This window comes from Tribolium castaneum, chromosome 10 (assembly GCF_031307605.1).
Source record: "Tribolium castaneum strain GA2 chromosome 10, icTriCast1.1, whole genome shotgun sequence".
Taxonomy (NCBI): domain Eukaryota; kingdom Metazoa; phylum Arthropoda; class Insecta; order Coleoptera; family Tenebrionidae; genus Tribolium; species Tribolium castaneum.
In genome coordinates, this window is record NC_087403.1 from 221,880 (window position 1) to 243,321 (window position 21,442).

The following is a 21,442-nucleotide window of genomic DNA, read 5'->3' on the forward strand; positions in this document are numbered from 1 at the left end:
GCAGTAAAATTTTATTGTTAGCGGTTACAACTCTATACTTCTAGTATCGTAAACTAACATAGTTTTTTCAAGTTATTGCTTTACACCTAAAATGTTTTTCGATTAAACATTCTGAAATTAAAATAATGAAAAAATCAAAGGTTTTGAGTATAGTTTGTTGGGTTGACAAAAAAGGTTTTTACGACACGACAAAAATGTACACAGCACCACGATGTTAAAGGTTAATAACGATCAACAAATCAACAAAATTTAGATACAAAAATTAAATTATATGGTTTCAATAACAATAAATAATAATAAAATAAAAGAAAATATTGTCGGTTGGTTAAAGCTGACCCAAATTATCATTACTGACAAAACATTAATTTCACACGCAATAATTTGGAGATTATAAAGCCGTTGTGAATGTCAATAAAAATGAGAAAATGTTACTTGAATAATAGACAAAATGTAATATTTCATAAAAATAACAGGTTATTCGAAGAAAAAGAGTGCACTTGTAAGTATACAATGTGATACCTATACCTAGGGGAGCGTGGGGTATTGAGATTGGGCGGGTAATGAAACCGCTGCCATTGGACAGAGTCAGTGCATATTCCAGTGAGTGGCCCTTTGTATCAACTATTGAGTAAATACGTCTGACACACTTGAGTCGTAAGTGCTCTGTGTTAAGTCACAAGGGATAGCTTTTTTGTTTTTCACTCCGCGCTTATGAAAAACTGACGATTGTCACCGTCCAGGTAGACAGGTAAGTATAAAATATCTTATTATTGTATTATGTTTATGCTTATTTATTGGACACCTAGATTCATCTTTTTTCAAGTGTCATCCATTAAACGGTGATTTAAAGTCGAATAAGATATTTGTGTTATTACTTTTTAAAATGCTGGTCAGCGGGTAAATGGGACTCTTTATTTTTTTGTTTTGTTGAATAGTTAATTTTTTATTTAAGAACAATTTGTTCTCTGTATTAACAACTAAGATTTACTTTTGAACTATGTTTAGTTTTATTTAGTAATGGAAGCGATAGTGTTGAACAGATAGCCAAACAAAAGAGGTTTAAGTTCCTCATTAAAAGTAATAATAAAGTAAACAAGTGCAAATTTTATCAACATTTTCCCTTAGTAGGCTCCAATTACCCTGCAATTAATTTTTACCTTTACAAACATCTTTGCAAATCTTAAATAGGTATTTTGTTTCATTGTGGTTCAAAATTCGTCATTGAATAAAACTCAGGTAGATATTTATTTCCAGACTACCCTACAATTTCGAGTATTAGAAACTGACTTTTTTTCGCAAAATACATTAACTTCTAAATACAAAGTCCTAATTAACTTTAACTTAATTGACTATTATTTTAATCTCAGATTTTCACTTTAAAAATAGGAGGAATTTTACCACGTAAAAACAATTGGAATGAAATATTTACTAACTGAAGCGCATTTAATAATTTAATTTCGATTAGTCTTTGGTTTGAAATGTAATTAAAATAGTGATTGATTTCGATATTCATTGATTTGATATTTTAGATCGCTTTAATTAGATGTCGGAATAAACGAGAACTTGTTTTTGTGGTGCGGCCATTAATTTGGTACGTGGTGATTTTCATGCATTTTAAACAATGAAATAGGTTTTGTTATCCGAAGTCTTCGGCATCATCCAATCAGTGATGAAATAAAAACGAGGCGGAGTCGGTTCGTTATGTAACTCACGTATTTGTACATTATTCGTGTGTATAATATCCGAAAATTGAATACGAAACATGGCTTTTTAGGCAAATCATTTCTCTAGTGCGCCCCATTTTTGTCACCTTGAACTGGTTCCGAGTTCCAGTCTAGACACCATGTTTTTTCATCAATGAGTTAGCAGTGGGAAACCACAATAAATCGTCGAATTTTGCAACAATTTGTGCTCTCAACTCGCACAATTTGTTAAAAACTAGTTCGTCGCTAAACTCGCGACAATTCAAGATTTGTTGTGTTGTTAATTAGCATTTAAAATCGCGACTTTCACTTTTTGACCTATTTCTGACAAAGAAAAAAATTAGGGTAAATTAATAAATTGCCCTGAGTTATATCCGACCATAATAAAGATACTTATGGGTATAATTGCTAATTTATATGTATGAATGACTGAGATTTAGAACATGAACTAGCGTTTTTTCAGCTGAATTACTCAATAATAATAAATAGTAATGTCATTAAAACTTTCACAATCTCATGTAGGCTGCCACTTCGCGCAAATATCCCACTTTTAATTAAATTTTATTTTACGTCAAAGGCGCACATCGCAGCCTTTTTTCACAAACTCGTAAAATTATAAACCTGTTCCACGCCTTGGCGCCTTGTCTTAATTTATGTCGAATAGCCAAATTGTTGTTATGTAACGCAGAAGCGATTTTTCCCAATTGTCAACCGCCGAAAACACGACATAAACAATTATTTTTAATAATACTCATAATAATGATTGTTTAATGAATACACCCTGGCATATGCAACCAAGAATACACCACCCGAGAAGTGAGGGAAGACAAAAAAAACATTTTAAATAAGTTAATCTTTTATTACATTTTACACAAAATTATTGTACACCCTAGAACAAAAGTTAACCACGATAAATTACAACTGAAACTGTACACGAAATACACCCTATTATTACTTCGTCTTCAAGGCATCTTACTTTATGTACAAATAGTTATTGGAAAAATAATGAGCAATAGAATCACAGTTACTAAGCTTGTCGAGTTAATGAGATCTTTTCTTGACTGGCCCGTTTGCGTGTGACGTTAGACACAGGAGTTGTATCCTCATGCGGGCCCTGCACTGTCTCAAAATATCCTGCACCACACTGGAAAAAAAGGATAAGCTACACACAAAATATTTAATTTTTTGCTTAAAATATAAAAGAAATAACGTGTACAAGGAAGAAAGCACACAAAGAAAAAAACGCACAAGGAAAAAAGATAATAATTAATAAATAAGCTAATAACTGTTGTTAACCCTAAACAAGCAGAGAAAAACTTACGTGGCTTCGGAGTTTTCAAGCGGAGGAATAATATCTAAAGCTTCCTGAAAGTAGCTCCGAGCTTTAGGTGTCGAGTAATGGTCGAAAAAAATTTGCAGTGCGCTTATGTCGGCTCTGGCTTGTTGTGCCCCGCCTTTGCTAAACTTCTGAACACAGGACATCAGTCGGTATAACTCTTCGGCTATCGTTAGGACTACTTGAGGAAGTACGCTTTCTAGTAGAGAAGACGAAATACTGTTAACTTCAGAGTGGACATGGATCACGTTATTGATGCACTCCTTTGCATAGGGCCTTATATTATTGGGGGTTATTTCAATGTCCCAATCAAATCGGCCTAAATACATTGAGGGTTCGATTGTGCCAACTAAAGGATCACTTTTCTGTTCCAAATACTTCTCAAGGATCGTTTTTTCGAGCACATCCAACTTATCTTTGGCGTTTTTGACTGGCGTTTCCGGTGCCGGGAAACCACTCTCCTTGAACTTCCGTAAAATGGTGTCAAAGACCACGTTTTTGGCATAGAGGCAATTCGAGAGTGTTATTAAAAGACGGTGCTCCCAAATCGGCATATTATTATTGGTATAATTCGTTCTATAGCCATTGATCGGAGTTCCGATTAGTTGCGAGACGACAGGTGACGTATCCTCATCGTCATCACAACTCTCATCCGACGATAAATTGTTCAAAACGTTGTGAAACGACACTAAAACTGCTTCGATCTGTTTATCCAACTCTTTATGCGCAGTCGGATTTTCCAAGAGAGGTGTTTCGCGCTGCTCCGTCGATAAAACCGATTCCTTAACGATTTGGATCACGTCTTGGATGATGCGCTCGAATTTGATTGGCTGGAAGAGGCACATGACGCGAAACTCGCCAATCAAATCAAAATATTGAGATCATACTTTTACACACTGTTCCGAAATGGTTGTTCAAGTCAAGTCACCTATGAAATTTAAGCGTAATGTGCCGCTTAACACAACAAAAATCACGGAAATACAAAACACAAATCAAGACAAAATCTACAGTTAGAACAATTTTGCCGAAAAAGGCAAAAATGATCTGATGAACAACCATTTTTGAACACATTGTATTATGATAAGTTACAGTGAAGCATTTAAAAACAATTAGTCAATGAGTTTTTTGTATCATAACTTTGTTTCATAATTATTAACTTACAATACCAAAACAAGAACAAGAACATTTCTTGATTTTTGTAAAACACTAGTCGTTTTATACCAGAATAAACATTTTCAGCGTTTATACAGTGATTTTTACCGCCTTGGAAGAAATACCAGTGTTTCAGTAGAAGTTTCATTGCTCATAAACGGGAAAATTACAATTATTTTTTATTTGAAACCGTTTTTTCTAGCTCATCCCGATTTAGAATAATCTTTAAAAAACACTTTATTTCTCGTTTTTTGTATAAAAAAAATACAAGCTTATGCTCAACATTTTGATTTGACTGACCAGACTGGCTACCTACCAGTTCGGTTATCCCAACGTGGTTCCCACTAAAATCAATTTTCCAGTTCTCGTTCAACTGCTTGATTTGTTCGGCCGCTTGCTTGAATAAAGTACTCATACAGTGTATCCGCAAGTCGAGTAAAAGCGACGAGACAATATCCAGAGCCTCACTCGGCAAATCTAACTTAATTAAAGCGATGTAAGTCGAGCGCACACATCGTAAAATTTCGGGCAAGAACGGCGCCACCTCCTCAAGTTCGGGGATTGTCCAAGACCCGAGCGCGCTTTTATCGGCCTTATCGAGAGTGTTGGGGATCAAAGACGACCGGATTGATTTGCAAAAACTCTCCATTATTGTCATAACAATGTGCTAAAAACTAGAAATAGAAACGATTTTTGCCAAGTGGAGAGTTACTTTAAATTCGACGTGGCGTCCGGGTTCGATTTTGACTCGCAATTCACCCGAGAAATAAGCCTGGCCGATTTTCCACAAGTCTGGGAACGTTTCCGAAATACTGAGGCAAATTTCGTCAATAAAATTCACGTTTGCCGGAACTGTGTTTAAGTCGTTCTGAGGCGGAGGGTTGTATTTCGAGTATTTCGACGTCGAGTTTGACTTCGATCTCGGATCGGGTTTCTCGACATTGTGCTCGCCATAAATCTGCTTTATGTTTTTGTTGATGTAAGCTGAGCGGCTCTCGATGGCCCGCCAAGCTGGGTCCTCGGTACAGTCTAAATTCACTAAGTATCTAATTAAGCGTTTCTGTTGCTCTACAGTTATTGGCATTGTTTGTAAGTCGGTAAGGAGCTTCTTTTTAAGGTCGGCTATTCGTTTGTCCACTTCATTAAGTGCAGACTTAAATATCTTAAACTTCGATTAGCCACAGTCGATTAAGTTGAAGAACACTTACAGGCACATCAGTTTTGTTGAATAAATTTTTGACTCGTATGTAATCGTTGATTACGATATCGTATTCACCTTTCTTTATGTTCCTATCTATTACACACGGGAGGCAAAACAAGAACCTAAACCGGGCTAACACGTTTAGCGCGTTTCGAGTCTTTTCGGCTCGGTCTCGCCGCGCTAGCACGTCGTCAAACAATTTCCTACCTTCCCTTTCAGATTCTAAAAAACAGGTAATTTACTCAGCCAAAGTTATAATTAAAAAAAATAATTTAAGGTTGAACTGCTTAAAAGAGAATTGTTTCAAATAAACAAAGAATTTTTAAGAAAAACTTGGAACACCCTGTATATTTACGTGTAGGTGTGAGTGTTTTCGTTAATTGGGCCAAAAATTTGGTTCAAAAATTTTTTAGACAAGGAGCAAATGATTTTGTAAAATTTTGCTGCACCGAGATGAAGTCTAAATTAATATAAAAATTCTTGAACAGTAATTTTTTTGGAATAAAGGGCCTGAAATTTTTGAACAAAAAAATATTTTTTCCACATTTAAACATGTGGCCGAGTAAAATTTGCGCAAAAATCGAACCTTTTATTGATTTTTCGAGCTTGAGCGTTGGCTCGGTCCCGAATTTGGCGACATCGGCCTCAATTTTCTCCTTTAAATTGACAAGAGTGTCAATTTGGTCCATAACCGAGCCAATATTTGCCTTCAAAAACGACAATTGGCCCTCCTTCTGCCCTTCCACCTTGCGCCTCAAAAAATTCAACCTAACTGGGAGGTAATTGTGCGCAAAATAATTGTAATTACCCGGCCTGTAGATCATTGAACGACGTTGCGTGATGATTTTCCAGAAGGAACCACCCTGGTGAAAAATTTCCAGAGGCAATGTCGCCCGATTTATCGGGAAAGTATGTCATTAAATCATCTTCGGGGAATTTTTTGTCATTGCCTTCAACGGAGAGACCTAACGGGTCCTCCTGTTGGTAACTACTGGGGGACAAGGAGTGGCGCCCCCATACAAACAAGGGGGTGGTTTCTTCTACCCAAACCGCACTCTCTTTCATTGGACCGATGGTCTCGTGGTACCCTTGAATCATTAATAGAAAGGGGCTTTCAAAGCGTAACTGTACCTTTAAATGTGACGTTACAAGTGCCTACACCCCCCAGTCTTGTCGTCACTATCACATCACCTTTGCCCTTCACGGGCCCCGAAATCGCGATTATTTTATTGGGGGATTTCCACTCGGCCGACAAAAGACAATCAAAGCCGCAAATTGACAAACCTAAAAGTTAGGTTATTTTTTTCTACTACTTCTGTAAGTGACCCACCTATCAAATCTGTGGGTTTTGACCCGAAATTCTCCCCTCGTATTGTAATCCTAGTCCCTGGAAGCCCCTCGTTAGGGCTCAGCCCTGTTACAACAGGGGGCGGTGCCATTTCCTAACTAAAAAACTAAGCACTTTCCGTCTCAAAAACTCATACTGGCGATACTCCAAATCAAATGTGATTAATTAAACCAATTCGTTACTGCATTCTGATTCAAATAAATAAATTAAAAATATTTTTGTTTCAACTCTGACATTTGACGTTTACATTACGACAACAACACAGCCAACGCCATGTTTGGGCGAACTTCAAACCAGCCACACGGCGCTAAATTTGAAGCCAAGATGCGTATTTCCGTTCCTCCGCGGAAATAAAGTCTTATTTAAGTGCGTATTAACTTAATGAAAATTTATTGCGGTGCATCATGTTACAATTGTCCAATTTCGCTAAGTGCAGCCCAATTTACATAAAATTTCAATTCGCTGCGTGTTTTTTCTTTTTTGATTTCGTCACTTTTCACAAATTGATTTTCTGGTAAAGCAAGCACGGTATTGATTATTTCCCGAGGTCGTCCCCAAATAGAACAACAAGTCGCGACTCAATCAATATCTGATTCGAAAATTGCCACTTTTGGCACAATTTCGCGCCACTTGTCGCAGTTCGAGCGATTATTTTGCGTGGAAATAATGGAAACACTTAAGTGACGTCACTAAGTAATTTACCGTAGATACATGCGATAGTGGGGGCTAGCACACATTCAGAGCAGTTTCTTTAGTGTGCAGCCGTGTTGTGCATCAAAAAATGACCGATAATTACCCTGAACATTTGAACCCTTTTGCGGACGAGAAGCCCAGACCCAAACTGACAATTCGGGACTCTTTCAAAGAACTTAAAAGAAATTTGTGAGTACCGCCCTGGCGCATTTTCGAAATTTCAATTAAACGAATTGGAAAAATCCGAATCACGCCGAAAATAGGCGTGTGTAATGTTTGCGTTGTGATAACACCGATAAGTGATAACTAGTCAAGGGATTATTAATTACTTACCTTCAAAATATTTAACTCTTTATCTTTTATTTGCCGTCTTGAATAGCCAAGTGCGAATTTTTTAACAGCTCTGACCCGAATTCTAAGAGAAACAATGACAACTTATTCGCATTTTTATTAAATACATGTGCTAGGGTTGTTGCGAAATGAAGTTACCAGCAAATGGTCAATGCACCCAAAACAATAAATAATTTTACTGCTCGCTGTCACTACACTCATGAAAATCCATCTCTAGTCTAAATTTTACCGAATAATTGCCCAATTTATGTGACGCACATGTAAAAAGCGATTTGTTTATTTATTAATTGATTACTCTAATTAGGAGTCCGATAAAAATATGCAACTCGGGTCCGGCACTAAATCCAGCCCAATTTACAATAAAGGAGACATTAATTTTAATTACTATTCAACACAGAATCGTCCGCAAGGCTTAACAATGCATTGTCCGGCCCTGATTAGTTTTATTAAATCGTATGACATCCGTTCACATAAAAGAAAGTGTTTACCGAATTTTGTTGCCACAATAAATTAGCAATTGTAATCGAAGCGCGCATTTTCTAAACGAAAGTGGCCACAAATTAATAACTAAGTTCGTGAACAATCGAAAAACGATTTAATTTATTTACCCACCTAGATGAGTAATCTATTATGACTTTGCTGACATCATTATTATAAATATCGGCGATTTAATGAAATCGTTGCAGGCGGCAGTCCTTTCGGATCAAAAAGAAGGACAACGACGAGGTGACACTCCGGCAAAAGAGCGGTAAGTGAACTGTGACCATGACCTGGCCAACTTCCGTTGGGTGTCACCCGGAAATGATTAAAAATTTATTTAAGAGACGTTCAAGAGGTCGCCGTTGTCGTACCCAAGCCCCCAACAGGAGGCGCTTCCCCGGTCAAGATTTCGGGAGCGGATAAGCACCCCAGGCTCAAATCCGTTTGAAGAAGAAGAGAAAAGACAAAATGTTGGCACAACGAAGCGAAGGGGCAAAAAGCGGGCGCCTCTGCCCCCCAAATCGGCGTCCAGTCAAAATGTAATAATGCCTGTCTTGTCAACTGTACAAGTATTAATTGTTACTAATTAGGTTAGCAATTTGGAGGCTTCCTCCGATGGTTCGCACTGGAGTCTGACTTCTGCTGACACCGACTGCTCCTTCTCGACTGATAACGAAACCAAACCAGACGCAATGATAAACGAGTTCAAAGATTTTAACAAAAATATGGAAGCGCTAAAAGACGATAGTAATAACAATGTGGTTGCCAAAGAGAAAGCGGAGTCAAACAGTAACATTCCAGACCTAGTGATATCTTGTCCCAATGAAGAACTGGAAGAAAGTGACCATTTGTCGGTCATTTCGGAGGGAGGCGGTTCAGACTTAGTCGTTAAGGATATTACGAGTAATTTGATTGAGGAAAAAGAAGATGAAGTAGAAGTGAATTATTGCGAGAAGAAGTCACTTTACATCGCTGGATCTCGTGACGATTTGAACGACTCCCCAACTTACACTGGAAGAGTTTCCTTGTACATAACAGGATCATGTGACGACCTTGATGCTAGTAATAACAACGAAGTTTGTAATAAATCTGTAACCGACGAAAATAGTATCGCTGATGCAGTTCCGACACCCAAGCAAAGAAAAAATAAATTGTCTAAAAATATCCTTTTGGGCACGGAATCAGTCTGTAATTAAATAAAGCACTGCATTGAATTTTTTATTGAGTTTAAATCAAAACTTAACAGAAACAATATAAGGAATGCAAATTAGCGAAAACTGATTTCCTATACGTTCTCATTAGTAATAGTAATAATAACACTGTAACTATGAACAATCCATAAATCAACAAAATAAGTCTAATGGACGGTGCTGCAGAGCTGGATGACTTTCAGAGAGACGTTCCGGCAGCTGAGCGAGGAGTCGCTCAGGACGCCAAACCTGTAGTGAAATTTTGAAAAAATAAACTGTTATTTATTCCCTTTCCCTTGTGTTTCATTGGCGCATCTTTGGTCAAATTGCTGGCCGGTGCAGAGGCGGATTAAGGGCCAGTCACGGTCACAGTCCGCGATTCAAAAGCAAAAACTAACACTCTTCAATTTTATGCTTTAATTTTTCTAGACTAACCTTGCAAGGAAGCGAAACCCATAAAACCAATTTGAAAAAAAAAATGTTTATTCGTTTTTACATAAAACCGTTCGTTCTATTTTTATTTAAAAATTTCATTTTACTATAAGGTAAACAGTGAATAATGTACCATTTTGTCGTTTACGATTAAATCAAAGTCATTTTTCCCTTTTTTGATGGGGTCTCTGGGCCCCAGTCAACTTAATCCGCCTCTGTTTCGGTTTGTACTTTACTGGTGGTAACAATGTACAAAACAGGGAACGAAAGTCTCTGACAAGTGAAATAAACGCTATAACTATAGTGGACCCATTTGATGTGTTTCATATATAATTGCGTGCAAACTGGATATAAATACCATTCACCCTACTACAACTAAAAATTATCACAATTCCATCCTACTGCCTAAACCCATTAATAAATAAAAGTACGTATAAAAGTCCTAGTTAGTCCTACAACGATTTTATTGCTCATCTTTTTCCTCCGACGCGATCTCTGTTACTTCTTGTTTAATATTATTGTCTACTTCATTATCGAAAGTCTCACGTTTCGGACTTATCCTGAAGGGACACTGATTCAAATGTTCTACGAAAAACGAGTTGTCCAGATACGAGTTCGAACAGTATTTACAGATTTTATACCGGGGGCTTGGCTTGTTCTCGTAGATCTCGCCCCCGTTGTGAATCGGATAGCTCTTCTGGAGGTGCACAAACCTATGATTATCCAACTCGGCCCGGAAGAAGAACTTCATCTGGCATTGCGAACACTCATAGGGTCTGCTGTCCAGCCCATGCCCGATTATGTGGCTTTGCAGACCGCTAGCTGCCGTGAAAACCGAGGAACACACGTAACAACTATACTGGTTCATTCCGTAGAAGTTGTGCTCGATTAGGTGCGTCTGCAGCTTGAGGGGCGACGAGAAGACCTGCTTGCACAAGCGGCACTCCAGGTTCGTCCCCTCGTTCAGCATGTGCATGGCAGCGTGGTTTTGCACGTCACTTTCACTGTCGAAAGTCTGGGGGCACTGGATACACGCGAACTGTTTCGGCACTTTTTTCCCCTCGTCCTCACTCTTCGCGCAGTCTTTGCACACGACGATGTTGACGTCGTTGGCGGGCTGCCCCTGGCTGTCGAACACTTTGCTGCAGACCCCGCACATGTACTCCTTCTGCGTCAGGTGCTTCAGGTGGAACTTGGCGTGGAGCTTGATCTCCACGTCCGTCTGCAGCGTCTGGCAGCAGATGATGCAGTTCGCTGGGAGCGAGATCTGCGAGTTGGGCTTCCCCGGGTTGCTGTGCTGCAGCTGGTGGCTGTAGAAGGAGTTCTCGTCGGTTAGCACCGACTTGCACTGGACGCAACTGTTCCCCTCGACGATCTTGCAGTGGGTGAGCTTGTGGTCGGCGAGGGTCAACGTGGAGGAGTAGATCTCGTCGCAGATGTTGCACTTGTGCTTGCCTTTGCCGCAGGTCACTTGGTGGGTCTTCATGTGGTTCTCCAGGTCCGTGCGCGACTTGCAGTACTCGTTGCAGTAGGCGCACTGGAGGCTCACGGGACCGATCTTGTTCTTGCTGCTGTGGTGGAGCTTCTTGTGGTTTATTAGGTCCGATTCGGAGGTTATATCACTGCGGTTGCATATATCACAAGTGTAGACCGATTCCAGGGGCTCCACGTGGTCAGGGGTCACGATTTTGGGGAACATGAAGTTGGGCGATCTGGACGGATTTGGGTTCATTGCTGAATCCAAAATGAATTTTTCACCCTGAAAAACAAGTTGTTAAATACAATAAAATGATGTATCGGTTATTTAATAAAACAAATTGTGCCTTAATAGTTACGATTAATTGCCCCTTAACAAGTCGAGAACACATTTTTTGGTTAACCACAAACTCTTGTTGTGGTTTCAATTGACAAAATTTGAAATAATTACGTCAAATCAAAACTAATCCGGTGTTCCACAAGGCTCAACTTAGAAACCGCTTCTATTTTTAATATGCATCGCAGAAATATTAGATTCTGTAAATTATGTAAATATTTTCGCAAAAATAATAATAATAATAATACTTTTAATAATAAATTTCCTTCTAAATCAAAGCTTAGTTTTTCAACGCAAAAATGAAGCTTATTTTGTGTTATCTGAGCGTTTTCTCATTTCTATGCAAGAGATCATCTGTGATCTGTGTTTTTAGGCAAGACATTGTCTAAAATTAATAACTCATTTTAAAACTGGTATATAAACATTTACTATACAAAAGTTATAATCGGTTTTAATAATAATAATAATAATAATAATAATAATAATAATAATAATAATAATAATAATAATAATAAAGGTAATAATAATAATAATAATAGTAATAAAAATAATAATACTTTTAATAGTGAATTTGTTTTCGCAAATGTTATGCAGCTATATTATCATTTTGACTCCAATGATGTAGAACGAGCATGCGATTTTATTAATCAAGATCGAGGTCAAATTTTCTAAAGACATTGGGTTAAAATAAAATGCGAGAAAATTTTCGTCAATTTATATTTCCCCAAGAAACACAAAAATAAACTCGAAAATTAATCTCAAAATTATTGGTTATAAATTACAAGAAGAGGTGCCTCCAAAAACAAAAAAAAACTTGGAAATATATTGGATTCGGAATTACAACTTAGAGAATATGTCAACTTGACTGCAAAAAAGTCTTACGTTGTTTATTTATTTATTTATTTATTTATCTATTTGTTTTCTTGTTTATTTATTTTTTAGTTTGTTCGAATAGCAATTGTTAGATTTCGCCTCCCGAGTTGTATTTACAGCAATTATTCAAAATTTAAAAAAGTCCAATCCATTGTAACAAAAAATAAATGACATAACACTTACCTCTTTGCTTTCGTTGTGCTCCTTCAAAATGTGGATATACTGCGAGTACTGGTCCTTGAAGGTTTTGTGGCAGAACGTGCACTGGAAAATCATGTTATAGTCGCGAAACCTGGTGTCCAACTCCTGGTATTGCGACCGTAGCAGTTGGTTGGCACCAACACACGGCGTGAACTGCTGGTAGTGCTTCATGGAGATGTGCAATTCTGCCGAAAGTCGATCGTGAAACACCTGATTCGTGCACAAGTAGCACTTGAAGTGCTTGCATTCGTCGCTGTGTTTGTTCGTCAGATGCAACTGCATTGAAATCTTCGTATCGAAAATATCGTTGCAGATGGAACACTTGAACACCGACACGACGTGGACTTCCAACAGGTGCTTCTGCAGCTCTTCCAGCCTTTCGAAGGACTTCTTGCAAGTGTAGCAACACCGGCCAGGTACTTGAGCAATAGCGTGGCTAAAAATGTGGTTGGTGAACGAGACGGGGTCCCGGCCAGGCTCGCCGCAGACGGGGCAGAAGCCGAGGAGGGAGTTGTTCGAGGAGATTACGTGCGACTCCATGTGATGGAGGAAGCTTTTGAAGTTTGGGAGTTGGGCGTAGCAACACGAGCAAATGCAGGGCTTGTCGTTGGAGTCGTAGGGACTGATGGCAGTGGGGGAGTGCTGGTCTTTCTTCTTCTTGACCGCTTTCTCCGCACTGTCCTCGCTTTTCTTCTTGCGGCTCAGGTCGGTCGGTTGGGTCTGGAACGGGGAGTAGCTTTTCTCAATCCCCATGAAATTGACGGGATTTGGCGAGAGAGCCGGACGCCAGTGTACGTTGTTTATGTGGTTTTTCAAGTTCTGCAACGAGTCTAATTGCATCGTGCATCTATCACAGGCGTAGGTTGGTGTTCCGTTTTGGCAAATTTCCGGTTTTGGGGAGTTTTGGATCGCGGGGGAGGAGACGGAAACGGAAGTTGTAACGCCGTTGGGGACGTCACGATGGGCGATGTTTGTGTGCTGGTACATCAGCTCCAAACTGGGGAACTCCTTCGAGCAGTACATGCAAACGATTTTCAGGTCTTCGATTTGGTTTTGATACTCTGATAAGGGCTCCGGAGTTTGGCTTAGCGACGAGTCCGTGTCGCTGTGGACCATTGCGACATGACTCTGAAAAGTACACACTCTAAGCTTCCTAATACTGTCTTTCCCAGAAAAACGCGATCAAAATTTCCGTTAATAGTATCAGACAACATTTTCAATAAATATTGAGATTTCCGAGTAGTATTAATTCTAGAAAACGTCTTGACACGCTATTGATTTGTTGTTTATACAGACATTCTGAAAACTTAAATCGGTTGATTTTTGTTACCAACGAAAAATTCTGAAATAAAAAACTAGTTTGATATTTGAAAAATGTAATTAATTTTGTGATGCTCCATGAGAAAAATTAAACAAATCCAAAAAAAAAAAAAATTCAAAAATCTTAAACATTTCGTAAACGCCTAAATTTAGGTATAGGAAAATCTTGTCAAAACTATCTTAAAATAATTCTAGTAATCAAAAAACGCACTAAAAACATAACTTTCTATTTAAAATAAGAAAACTGATAGCTACTTCCGGTATAACCGAAAGTGTTGCTATCTTAAAAATATTTTCATTAAACAGGACCTAACAGATTATGGTTGTACACAAATTTTTAAATGACTATCATTATTTGAAATTTTAATGCTCTAATCTGGGATTTAGACGGAACAAGCAGTAGGTATAGTATATAACATGTATAAAGTTTGCAAAAATAAAGAGAGAAAATCCCTTTTTTGAGTCAAGCATCAGAATAAATAACCGCAAAAAGTTGGTTATAGTAAAATAATCGGTGTCCGATGAGTGATGATTAATGAAAGAACATGCTAAGAACATACCAAAAAATATATTATACAAAATTTCGAAAAATCACGTAATTGTGACTAAAGAAGAAAACAAAATGGATTTCATTGATTTGAAATTTGTTGGCTTTATATGATTTCATAAAATTAGAGAAGAAAAAAAATTGATGGGAGGGTGTGTTATTTTATTTTTGCCAATGTATTCCTCCGATACATTGAAACGAGCCCGAAATAATAATCGTGTAAATCTGTTACACGGAATGTGGCATTTAAATCATTGGAATCTGGTGTAAAATCTAGCCGGAATACATGAATATTTTGATCCTCGTTGTCAATTACGGCGCGTATGAAGTTTTTACCTGTAGCAGATCCGGTTTTCCGAAAGTTTCGGCACAATGAGTGCACCGGAAAAGTCCGGGGCTGGGAGTGCTTCCTCCACTCGTGCGACTTCCGGACCTAGATTCTTGTTTCAAGTGACTTTGTTGATGCGACGAGAGAGCTGCGGCGGTGTTATAGCCCCTATTGCATGTACCACATTTATATGGTTTACGACTATCATGTGTTTTCATATGAATTTTAAGATGATCACTGAAAAAATTTACAACAAGTTGAAAAAACTAAATTGATGGATTTGTACCGCAAGTCGCATTTATTATAGAGTGATTAAGCCGGCCGCGAACTTACTCGTATATTAATCAAAGTAATTGATAATTAAAATATCCCATACGTGTTGAGATCGTGTTCTTGTTGGAATAATTGCTCGAACTTTACATACTTTGAGCATATGTTGGAAATTTAGCGTTTCACACGGTAACATCAAGTTTATTGCATGCCACAAGAATGTCTTCGTTAATAAGACCACTGTCTTGGTGCCCTAACTAGTTCACAGTCCGGTAAAAAGCCAATTCTTGAACGTACCTTCGTGAAAAGGCGGAATCGCACTGCTGACATTTATATTTTTTATCCCCAGTGTGGAGCTTCGTGTGGCGATCTCTCGATCGCTTGTGCTTGAAAAGCCGAGGACAATAAGCACAAGTGAATTGCAGATGGTCAGTGTGACTCTATAACAAATCAAAATAAAGTCAAGAATGTGTGAAACTTGTCCAATTCAATGACTCGCTCATATGTCGTTTGCTTAAACCAGTCGAAACATTTTCAACGTGACATGCTGTATGATGCGATACAGTCCAACCTTTGACTTTACAAATGGTTATGGTGATTGTCGCGTGGCCATAATAACGTAACCCGACTCAACTAACCGGGTCTCAGACATACTTAATCAACATTTTACACTCAAACTATTTTGAATTGTTTCACACGTTATCTGCTCACATTTCGGTGCGCGACTTCCACATGTCGACACACAATTATTTTTATGCTCCAAGATAATCGCACAGGACTGGGAGCAGAAAAATTGCAAAATTGACACAGGCAAATGTGTGTCCATTATTTGGACAATGATCTTTCTATTAAAACATAGACAAAAATCAAACATTTTGAACTTACTACGAATCTATTTCAAAACATAAAGAAATAAATTTCGGCAATTTTCCAAAGTTCTGGGTTCGTACTTTTCCAAAATCGTAAAAATTTCCAGTCAACGTTTTATTGGAAAAACGTATGGTTTTCAGACGTAAAGTCACGTGCTGAATACAGTGAAGTAGGATAATATTAATGCTCCACAATAAATAGTTTTTGAAAAAGACTTGTTCAAAGTTGTCGAAAAACTAGATATTGAACAAACGGTTTTGGTATAAGACTTTTAGTTTTCGAGTTATAATTTAGAGAGAAAGGAAAATTCCTCTAAGAAGTCTAGGACAAATTTTGTTTCATTTAAGTTGGTTTCTTGGTTCTCTTCTTAAACTGACACATTAAAATTTTCTGTATAATTTGTAAAATAAATTGTAAAATATAATATTCCTATGTCAGTTTTTCTTACTGAAACCAAACAACTTCTGATAATTTAAATTGGTTTCCATCATCATTATTTTCACAGATATGCTACGGAAGTTCAAAAAGACTTCTAATCTCATTAAATAAACATTACAAAAAAGGTTTTATTTTTTCTAATAAAACAAACGTAGTCATTACACGTGAAAAAATTAAAATTATTTTCCAATGTTCACATCTTTTCTAAATAATTTGGACTTAAATCTAAAATTACACTGGACTTGTAAAATTTCAAGTGTATTAAATGTTCATTTTTATTTATTATTTATTTTTTGAAAAAAATGGACTGTTGTCGCTCTCAGGTACAGAATTATACTGATGTAAATAGTTTAATAAATTCATGTTTTTGGACATTACATATTTTTTCTAGCAACCCTGCACAGTTAAATAGTCAAATATAGAAGCACTTTCAGTTGGTAAATTTTGTGTGTAAATTTGTCGATTTAGTGCTGGTAGACATGTCCAAATTTAATTAGGCGTGGTGCGCCTTTATGGTCCCAAGCCGCGATTTTATCAAAAATTTGACTTAAAATATGTTACAGCGCTTTGTCGCCTCAAAACTGAGTCGGTGAGATCAAAGCGAACGACTAGATAGTATTTAGTTTATCTCATAAGGTTTTAACCGCGACCACGTGACTAAAATAACCGAAATTTTAATTACGAGTGCGCTATAGTACGGTAGGAATAAAAGTAGTACCTGTTCGTGCTCCCTGAGCAGTTTTTCTTTTAAATAATTTTCTCCACATACCGTGCATTTGTATGGTCCGGGTTTGGTATCTTGATCTTGATCTCCCTGTACTTGTTCATCGTCAAAAGGCTGAGTTTCGCCACATCCAGAACCACCGGATGCGGAACTGGCAGCCGTTTCATCTTCGGCTACTGGAAATTTATAAAATTTTAGTAAAAGTGCAGCGCGTTGGAGGAGGAAATTATTAAATTGAGGAAACCAAAAAATGGGAGATCCGACACCTACAACGCGCGAACCGTGGGAAATCGCTCAATTAATGTGACTTACACTGTTTTCTTGTCAATTGAAATTAACGATCTTTTTGCTATTTCGTTTCGGAGACCACGAGATGCATTGATAATGCAAACTGCAAATTAATGTCGCCACACATAGACGAGAGAAAACCCTTTTGACAAATCACTGATATTTCCTATTAGGAAGACGCTACATATAAGTAATGTAGATAAATGACTTCACATTTCCTTAAGGTTGTTATTTCTAAAAGGGCAGCCTGAATCTCTCCATTTCCATGCGGATAATAGAGTAAAATATCACTTGATAATATGCCTGCGCCCAAATTGAGATGGATTGATATTTGCGCCCTTCAACGCCCAAGAACAACTCGATTCCGCAAAAACAACACACATTAATTAGCACAACTGCAACCTTTTGATTCACTCTTTCAAAAAATTTTAATACAACACAACCAACCAATTTCATTTAATATTTCCGTGTTCGCTCATTTTCTGCAATTTGATATAATACATATTAATAATAAAACTAAAAATAATTTAAGAAATAATAGAAAGAAATAATTGTTTTAAATATTTTTGAGGCTAGCAACATTTTTAACGGTGTTTTTAAAAAATAACATAGGAAATAATAATTTTTGGAGCAAGTTAATATTAATTATTTGTATCTAGAAATTGTCGAAAAAAATTAAGTCTTCTATAATTAGTTCAATAATATATCTTTGTTTTTGTCAGCATACTTACATTAGTTAATTAAGCGGATTTATGGCGCATTTCTGCGCCAATAATGCATCGATCTAACATCTCATTAAATGGTACAGGTTTCCAATATTAGGGCCATCAACATAGATTTAAATATTTAATCCAGTTTAGATTTAATCAGAAGCAGTTTGTCGGCTTGAATCGCCGACATCTCCATTTAATTAGGGAATTGTAAAATTCAGTGCTTAATATTTTTTACTGAATTTTGGTGTGAGGTTGTTGAAAAAATACCTGGCACTTTAAATTCGCCCTCTTTGGTGGACTGAATTTTTTCGATTAGTAGCTCCAAGCGGCTGCTATTTCCCTTGAATAGCATTTTCATTTTGGCGAACTGGTCGTCACTCACTTCACAACACAGGTGTTTGTATGTTTCCACGTGTAAAGTCTTGTGCTTACTGCTCAGTCTGTGAGCCTCCCTCCACTGTGGCACCAAACTTTGGTTTGTTCAACGAAATATCCTTTATAGTTTTGCTGGGGGAAAGGATGGGCTTAAGGATTAAGACACTACCACTAAAAGGCGGTCTTTCGTTAATATTAGCATTAAACGCGGATAATAGCGCCTTATCGGCCAATCAATTCGATTTATTCGGCTCCTGAACGGGAAAGTTCGTAATGCGATACTTTCGTATGGTAATTAATTTTTACCACACAAGGATCACAATCGATTCATTCATGTCCGGAGGAAGCTCGCAATTATTGGCCGCCTGCGAACGTGGGAGGAGTTCTCTTCACTTTCATTGACTAGGTGCCGCATTTATTCGAAAATTTGATTTATTGCCCAAATTGACACAACACGGCGGTCACTTGTCCCTGTCATCGGCCGTCACCGGTTCGATTAATAAAACGGACTCCAGACTAGTTTTCGGTGTTTTTCCGCACTAATTGCGATTTTATGTAAAGCTGATCAGCGGGCACCCAAGAATAGCAAATTGAATCGGCCGAGATCATAGAAACGGGTATTAAGACAGCATTGTTATCGGTAAGTTCTCGGAGTATCCGTATATAGAGCGTGGGAAGAAACAAGATTCCATGATCACATCTCAGGAAAAACTAGTGGAAGGAATCCGCCACCTAATGCAGGATTAGTGTCGGGAAACGTGCACTGCGAAATTAAACGTGCTTTACTTACGTACAAGATACCAATTTGATTTCAAAAAGAGCTCGTTGTTACAGCGTTTGATTCGGATTATTTTAGCACCAGTGATGGGTTTTTTGCCCGGGAGAGCCTTTTCCCACCGAGACTCGGATTTGAGGCTATTGTGCATAACAAAAACCTAGTTACTTAAAGGAATGTCTTCATTGTTGAAATCTTTACATATTTTTAAATGACTAGTCGCTATTAAACCGCAACTGCTTTGTTCGTGGTCAATTTGTCGCGCTGGATGCACTAAAACTCCTCAATTTTATAATAAACCTGCCAAAGCAACGGACTTGAGGTTTCGCCGAGTAATAAAATTATTGTTTTATTGGAAAAGGCGCCCGAAGTCACGCGGAAAATTCATTTTAGAATTTCTTGTTGGCCGGCACGAGGCTGGAATCATATTTTGACGGATGGATAAATATCAGCTGTCTAGACAGGTGGGCGTTCTGCTTGGTGAATCCCTAAATGGGCGATTTCGATACGAGAAGACACGTACTGGGACCAACACCTCCACCTGCCAGATTTTTTCCCAAGTGTACGCTCAAAAATCAAAAAAACTAAGCGGCAAAAACATAAACACGAACATACAAGCGCTAAAATGCGCCGAAAAGTCACTTTATTTTAAGAGAAAACACACCGAAAATTTTCTATGAGACGAAAAACCACGTTGATAATTTTAATGGATCAAAATTATTATTTGCCTTTCTTACATACTGAAACATTTTTTTGTTTATGAAACTCGAAAATTAATTATTAATTCTTATTAATAATAAAATTTTATTAATTTACTTTATTAATAAATTTATCTTTTAATTTATTAATAATAAAATTAATTATTAATTCTTTTTTCAAATAAGACAAAAAATATAAAAACAAGACTCATTTTGAACAAAAAAACTCAGTTATACACGTAAAATATTACAGAAAAACTTATTTATTTAAATAAATTTCACTCTACTATGGCGAAAATGACATCGTATTTTTTTTCTTTTTTTACATAATTTTCCATAATTTATTTCTAAAGAAAATCGTTTAAAGTTTTTTTATTTGACGTTTTGACACTGAGATCAAGCGCTTATTTTGGAAAATTGCAGTTTTAAGAAAGATTGTTTCTTAAATTTATTTCCTAGAGATAACAATCATTTATTGCTATTGCTGTGTTTTTTATATTTTGAATTATTTCCGAATTGAAGAGGTGTTTGATTATAAATTTCTTTTTTATCTCTTTTATGAGAGTTAACAAAATGTGCTTCACAGAACATAAATAAATCAAGCGTATTTTTGTTATATATTTTTTTAATTTAATCAAAATTTTGTTGATTTAAACCATACATTGCCATACAATTGCTCATTCCTTTGTCGGGAAATATTTTCTTGGCATCATTTTTACTGCAGTTTATAACATTTAATATATCACCTGGAAGTTAAATGATTACACCTTGAACAGTTTTTACATAGATTTATTATAAACTCACATGTTTGCAACATTTTAATAAATAATAATAGAACGAAAGATCTTTTAAATACGTCTAAAATGACATAATTTTGAACTAACAACTCGTTCAAAATTTACGTTAATTGGTATTTTTCTAAATTTAATATAACTACAGTTTGTTTTAAAAATGAAAAACTAACTTTTTGTAAACTTTTCCCTAAAACATCGAAAAATCACGTAATTAGTTTTCAGTAATTTTTTTTACTTTTTGCAAATTTAATAGTTTTAAGCACACGTTTACACACTTTTACCGCGAAGTTTTCGCTATGAGCCGAAAATGACTTTACAATATCACTTATTTCAAACATGATAGCAGCGTTTTTAGACAAAAGCTCAATAATTTTAGCAATCTCACGTCAGAAAACTGAAAAATAGAAGCTGAAAACAACTTTTGTTTATTTTTGAAAATTTAGTTAATTAATGTATTAATCCAACTTTGGGCAATTAATTTTATTGGCCAAAAACGGTATTGGGTTCTCGAGCAGATGTCCAATTGTTA

At 36.9% G+C, this 21,442-nt stretch overlaps 3 protein-coding genes across 6 annotated transcripts in view; 1 reads left to right on the top strand and 2 right to left on the bottom strand.

The window, feature by feature from the left end:
- Window positions 1-2,541: 2,541 nt before the first annotated feature.
- Window positions 2,542-7,002, bottom strand: Sec5 (Secretory 5). Its single transcript, XM_961348.4, has 9 exons — window positions 6,723-7,002; window positions 6,524-6,676; window positions 6,201-6,480; window positions 5,979-6,160; window positions 5,400-5,614; window positions 4,904-5,353; window positions 4,508-4,858; window positions 3,025-3,869; window positions 2,542-2,847 (listed from the first exon to the last, which is right to left on the bottom strand). The coding sequence occupies exons 1-9, from the start codon at window positions 6,829-6,831 to the stop codon at window positions 2,745-2,747; spliced, it is 2,688 nt and encodes an 895-aa protein (XP_966441.2). The 5' UTR covers window positions 6,832-7,002; the 3' UTR covers window positions 2,542-2,744.
- Window positions 7,003-7,378: 376 nt separating this feature from the next.
- On the top strand, window positions 7,379-9,746 carry LOC654960 (uncharacterized). 2 transcript variants are annotated; one of them, XM_008200145.3, is made up of 5 exons: window positions 7,379-7,622; window positions 8,471-8,532; window positions 8,607-8,803; window positions 8,855-9,011; window positions 9,066-9,746. In XM_008200145.3, the coding sequence occupies exons 1-5, from the start codon at window positions 7,522-7,524 to the stop codon at window positions 9,458-9,460; spliced, it is 912 nt and encodes a 303-aa protein (XP_008198367.2). In that variant the 5' UTR covers window positions 7,379-7,521; the 3' UTR covers window positions 9,461-9,746. The 2 variants fall into 2 exon arrangements, with proteins under 2 accessions (XP_008198367.2, XP_975863.2); XM_970770.5 differs by having other exon boundaries at window positions 8,855-9,746.
- The window catches only part of L (Lobe), a 31,645-nt gene continuing 19,672 nt past the window's right edge, over window positions 9,470-21,442 (bottom strand). The window contains exons 1-6 of one of the 3 annotated variants that reach the window (XM_015977610.2): window positions 18,539-18,747; window positions 17,265-17,446; window positions 15,536-15,678; window positions 14,977-15,205; window positions 12,756-13,901; window positions 9,470-11,645 (exon numbers count right to left, since the gene is read on the bottom strand). In XM_015977610.2, the coding sequence (XP_015833096.1) occupies window positions 10,350-11,645; window positions 12,756-13,901; window positions 14,977-15,205; window positions 15,536-15,678; window positions 17,265-17,446; window positions 18,539-18,629 (3,087 nt within the window). In that variant the 5' untranslated portion in view covers window positions 18,630-18,747 and the 3' untranslated portion in view covers window positions 9,470-10,349. Of the gene's footprint in view, window positions 11,646-12,755; window positions 13,902-14,976; window positions 15,206-15,535; window positions 15,679-17,264; window positions 17,447-18,538; window positions 18,748-21,442 lie in introns of those variants that run through there. The other 2 variants (XM_015977589.2, XM_015977635.2) reach the window with 2 other exon arrangements.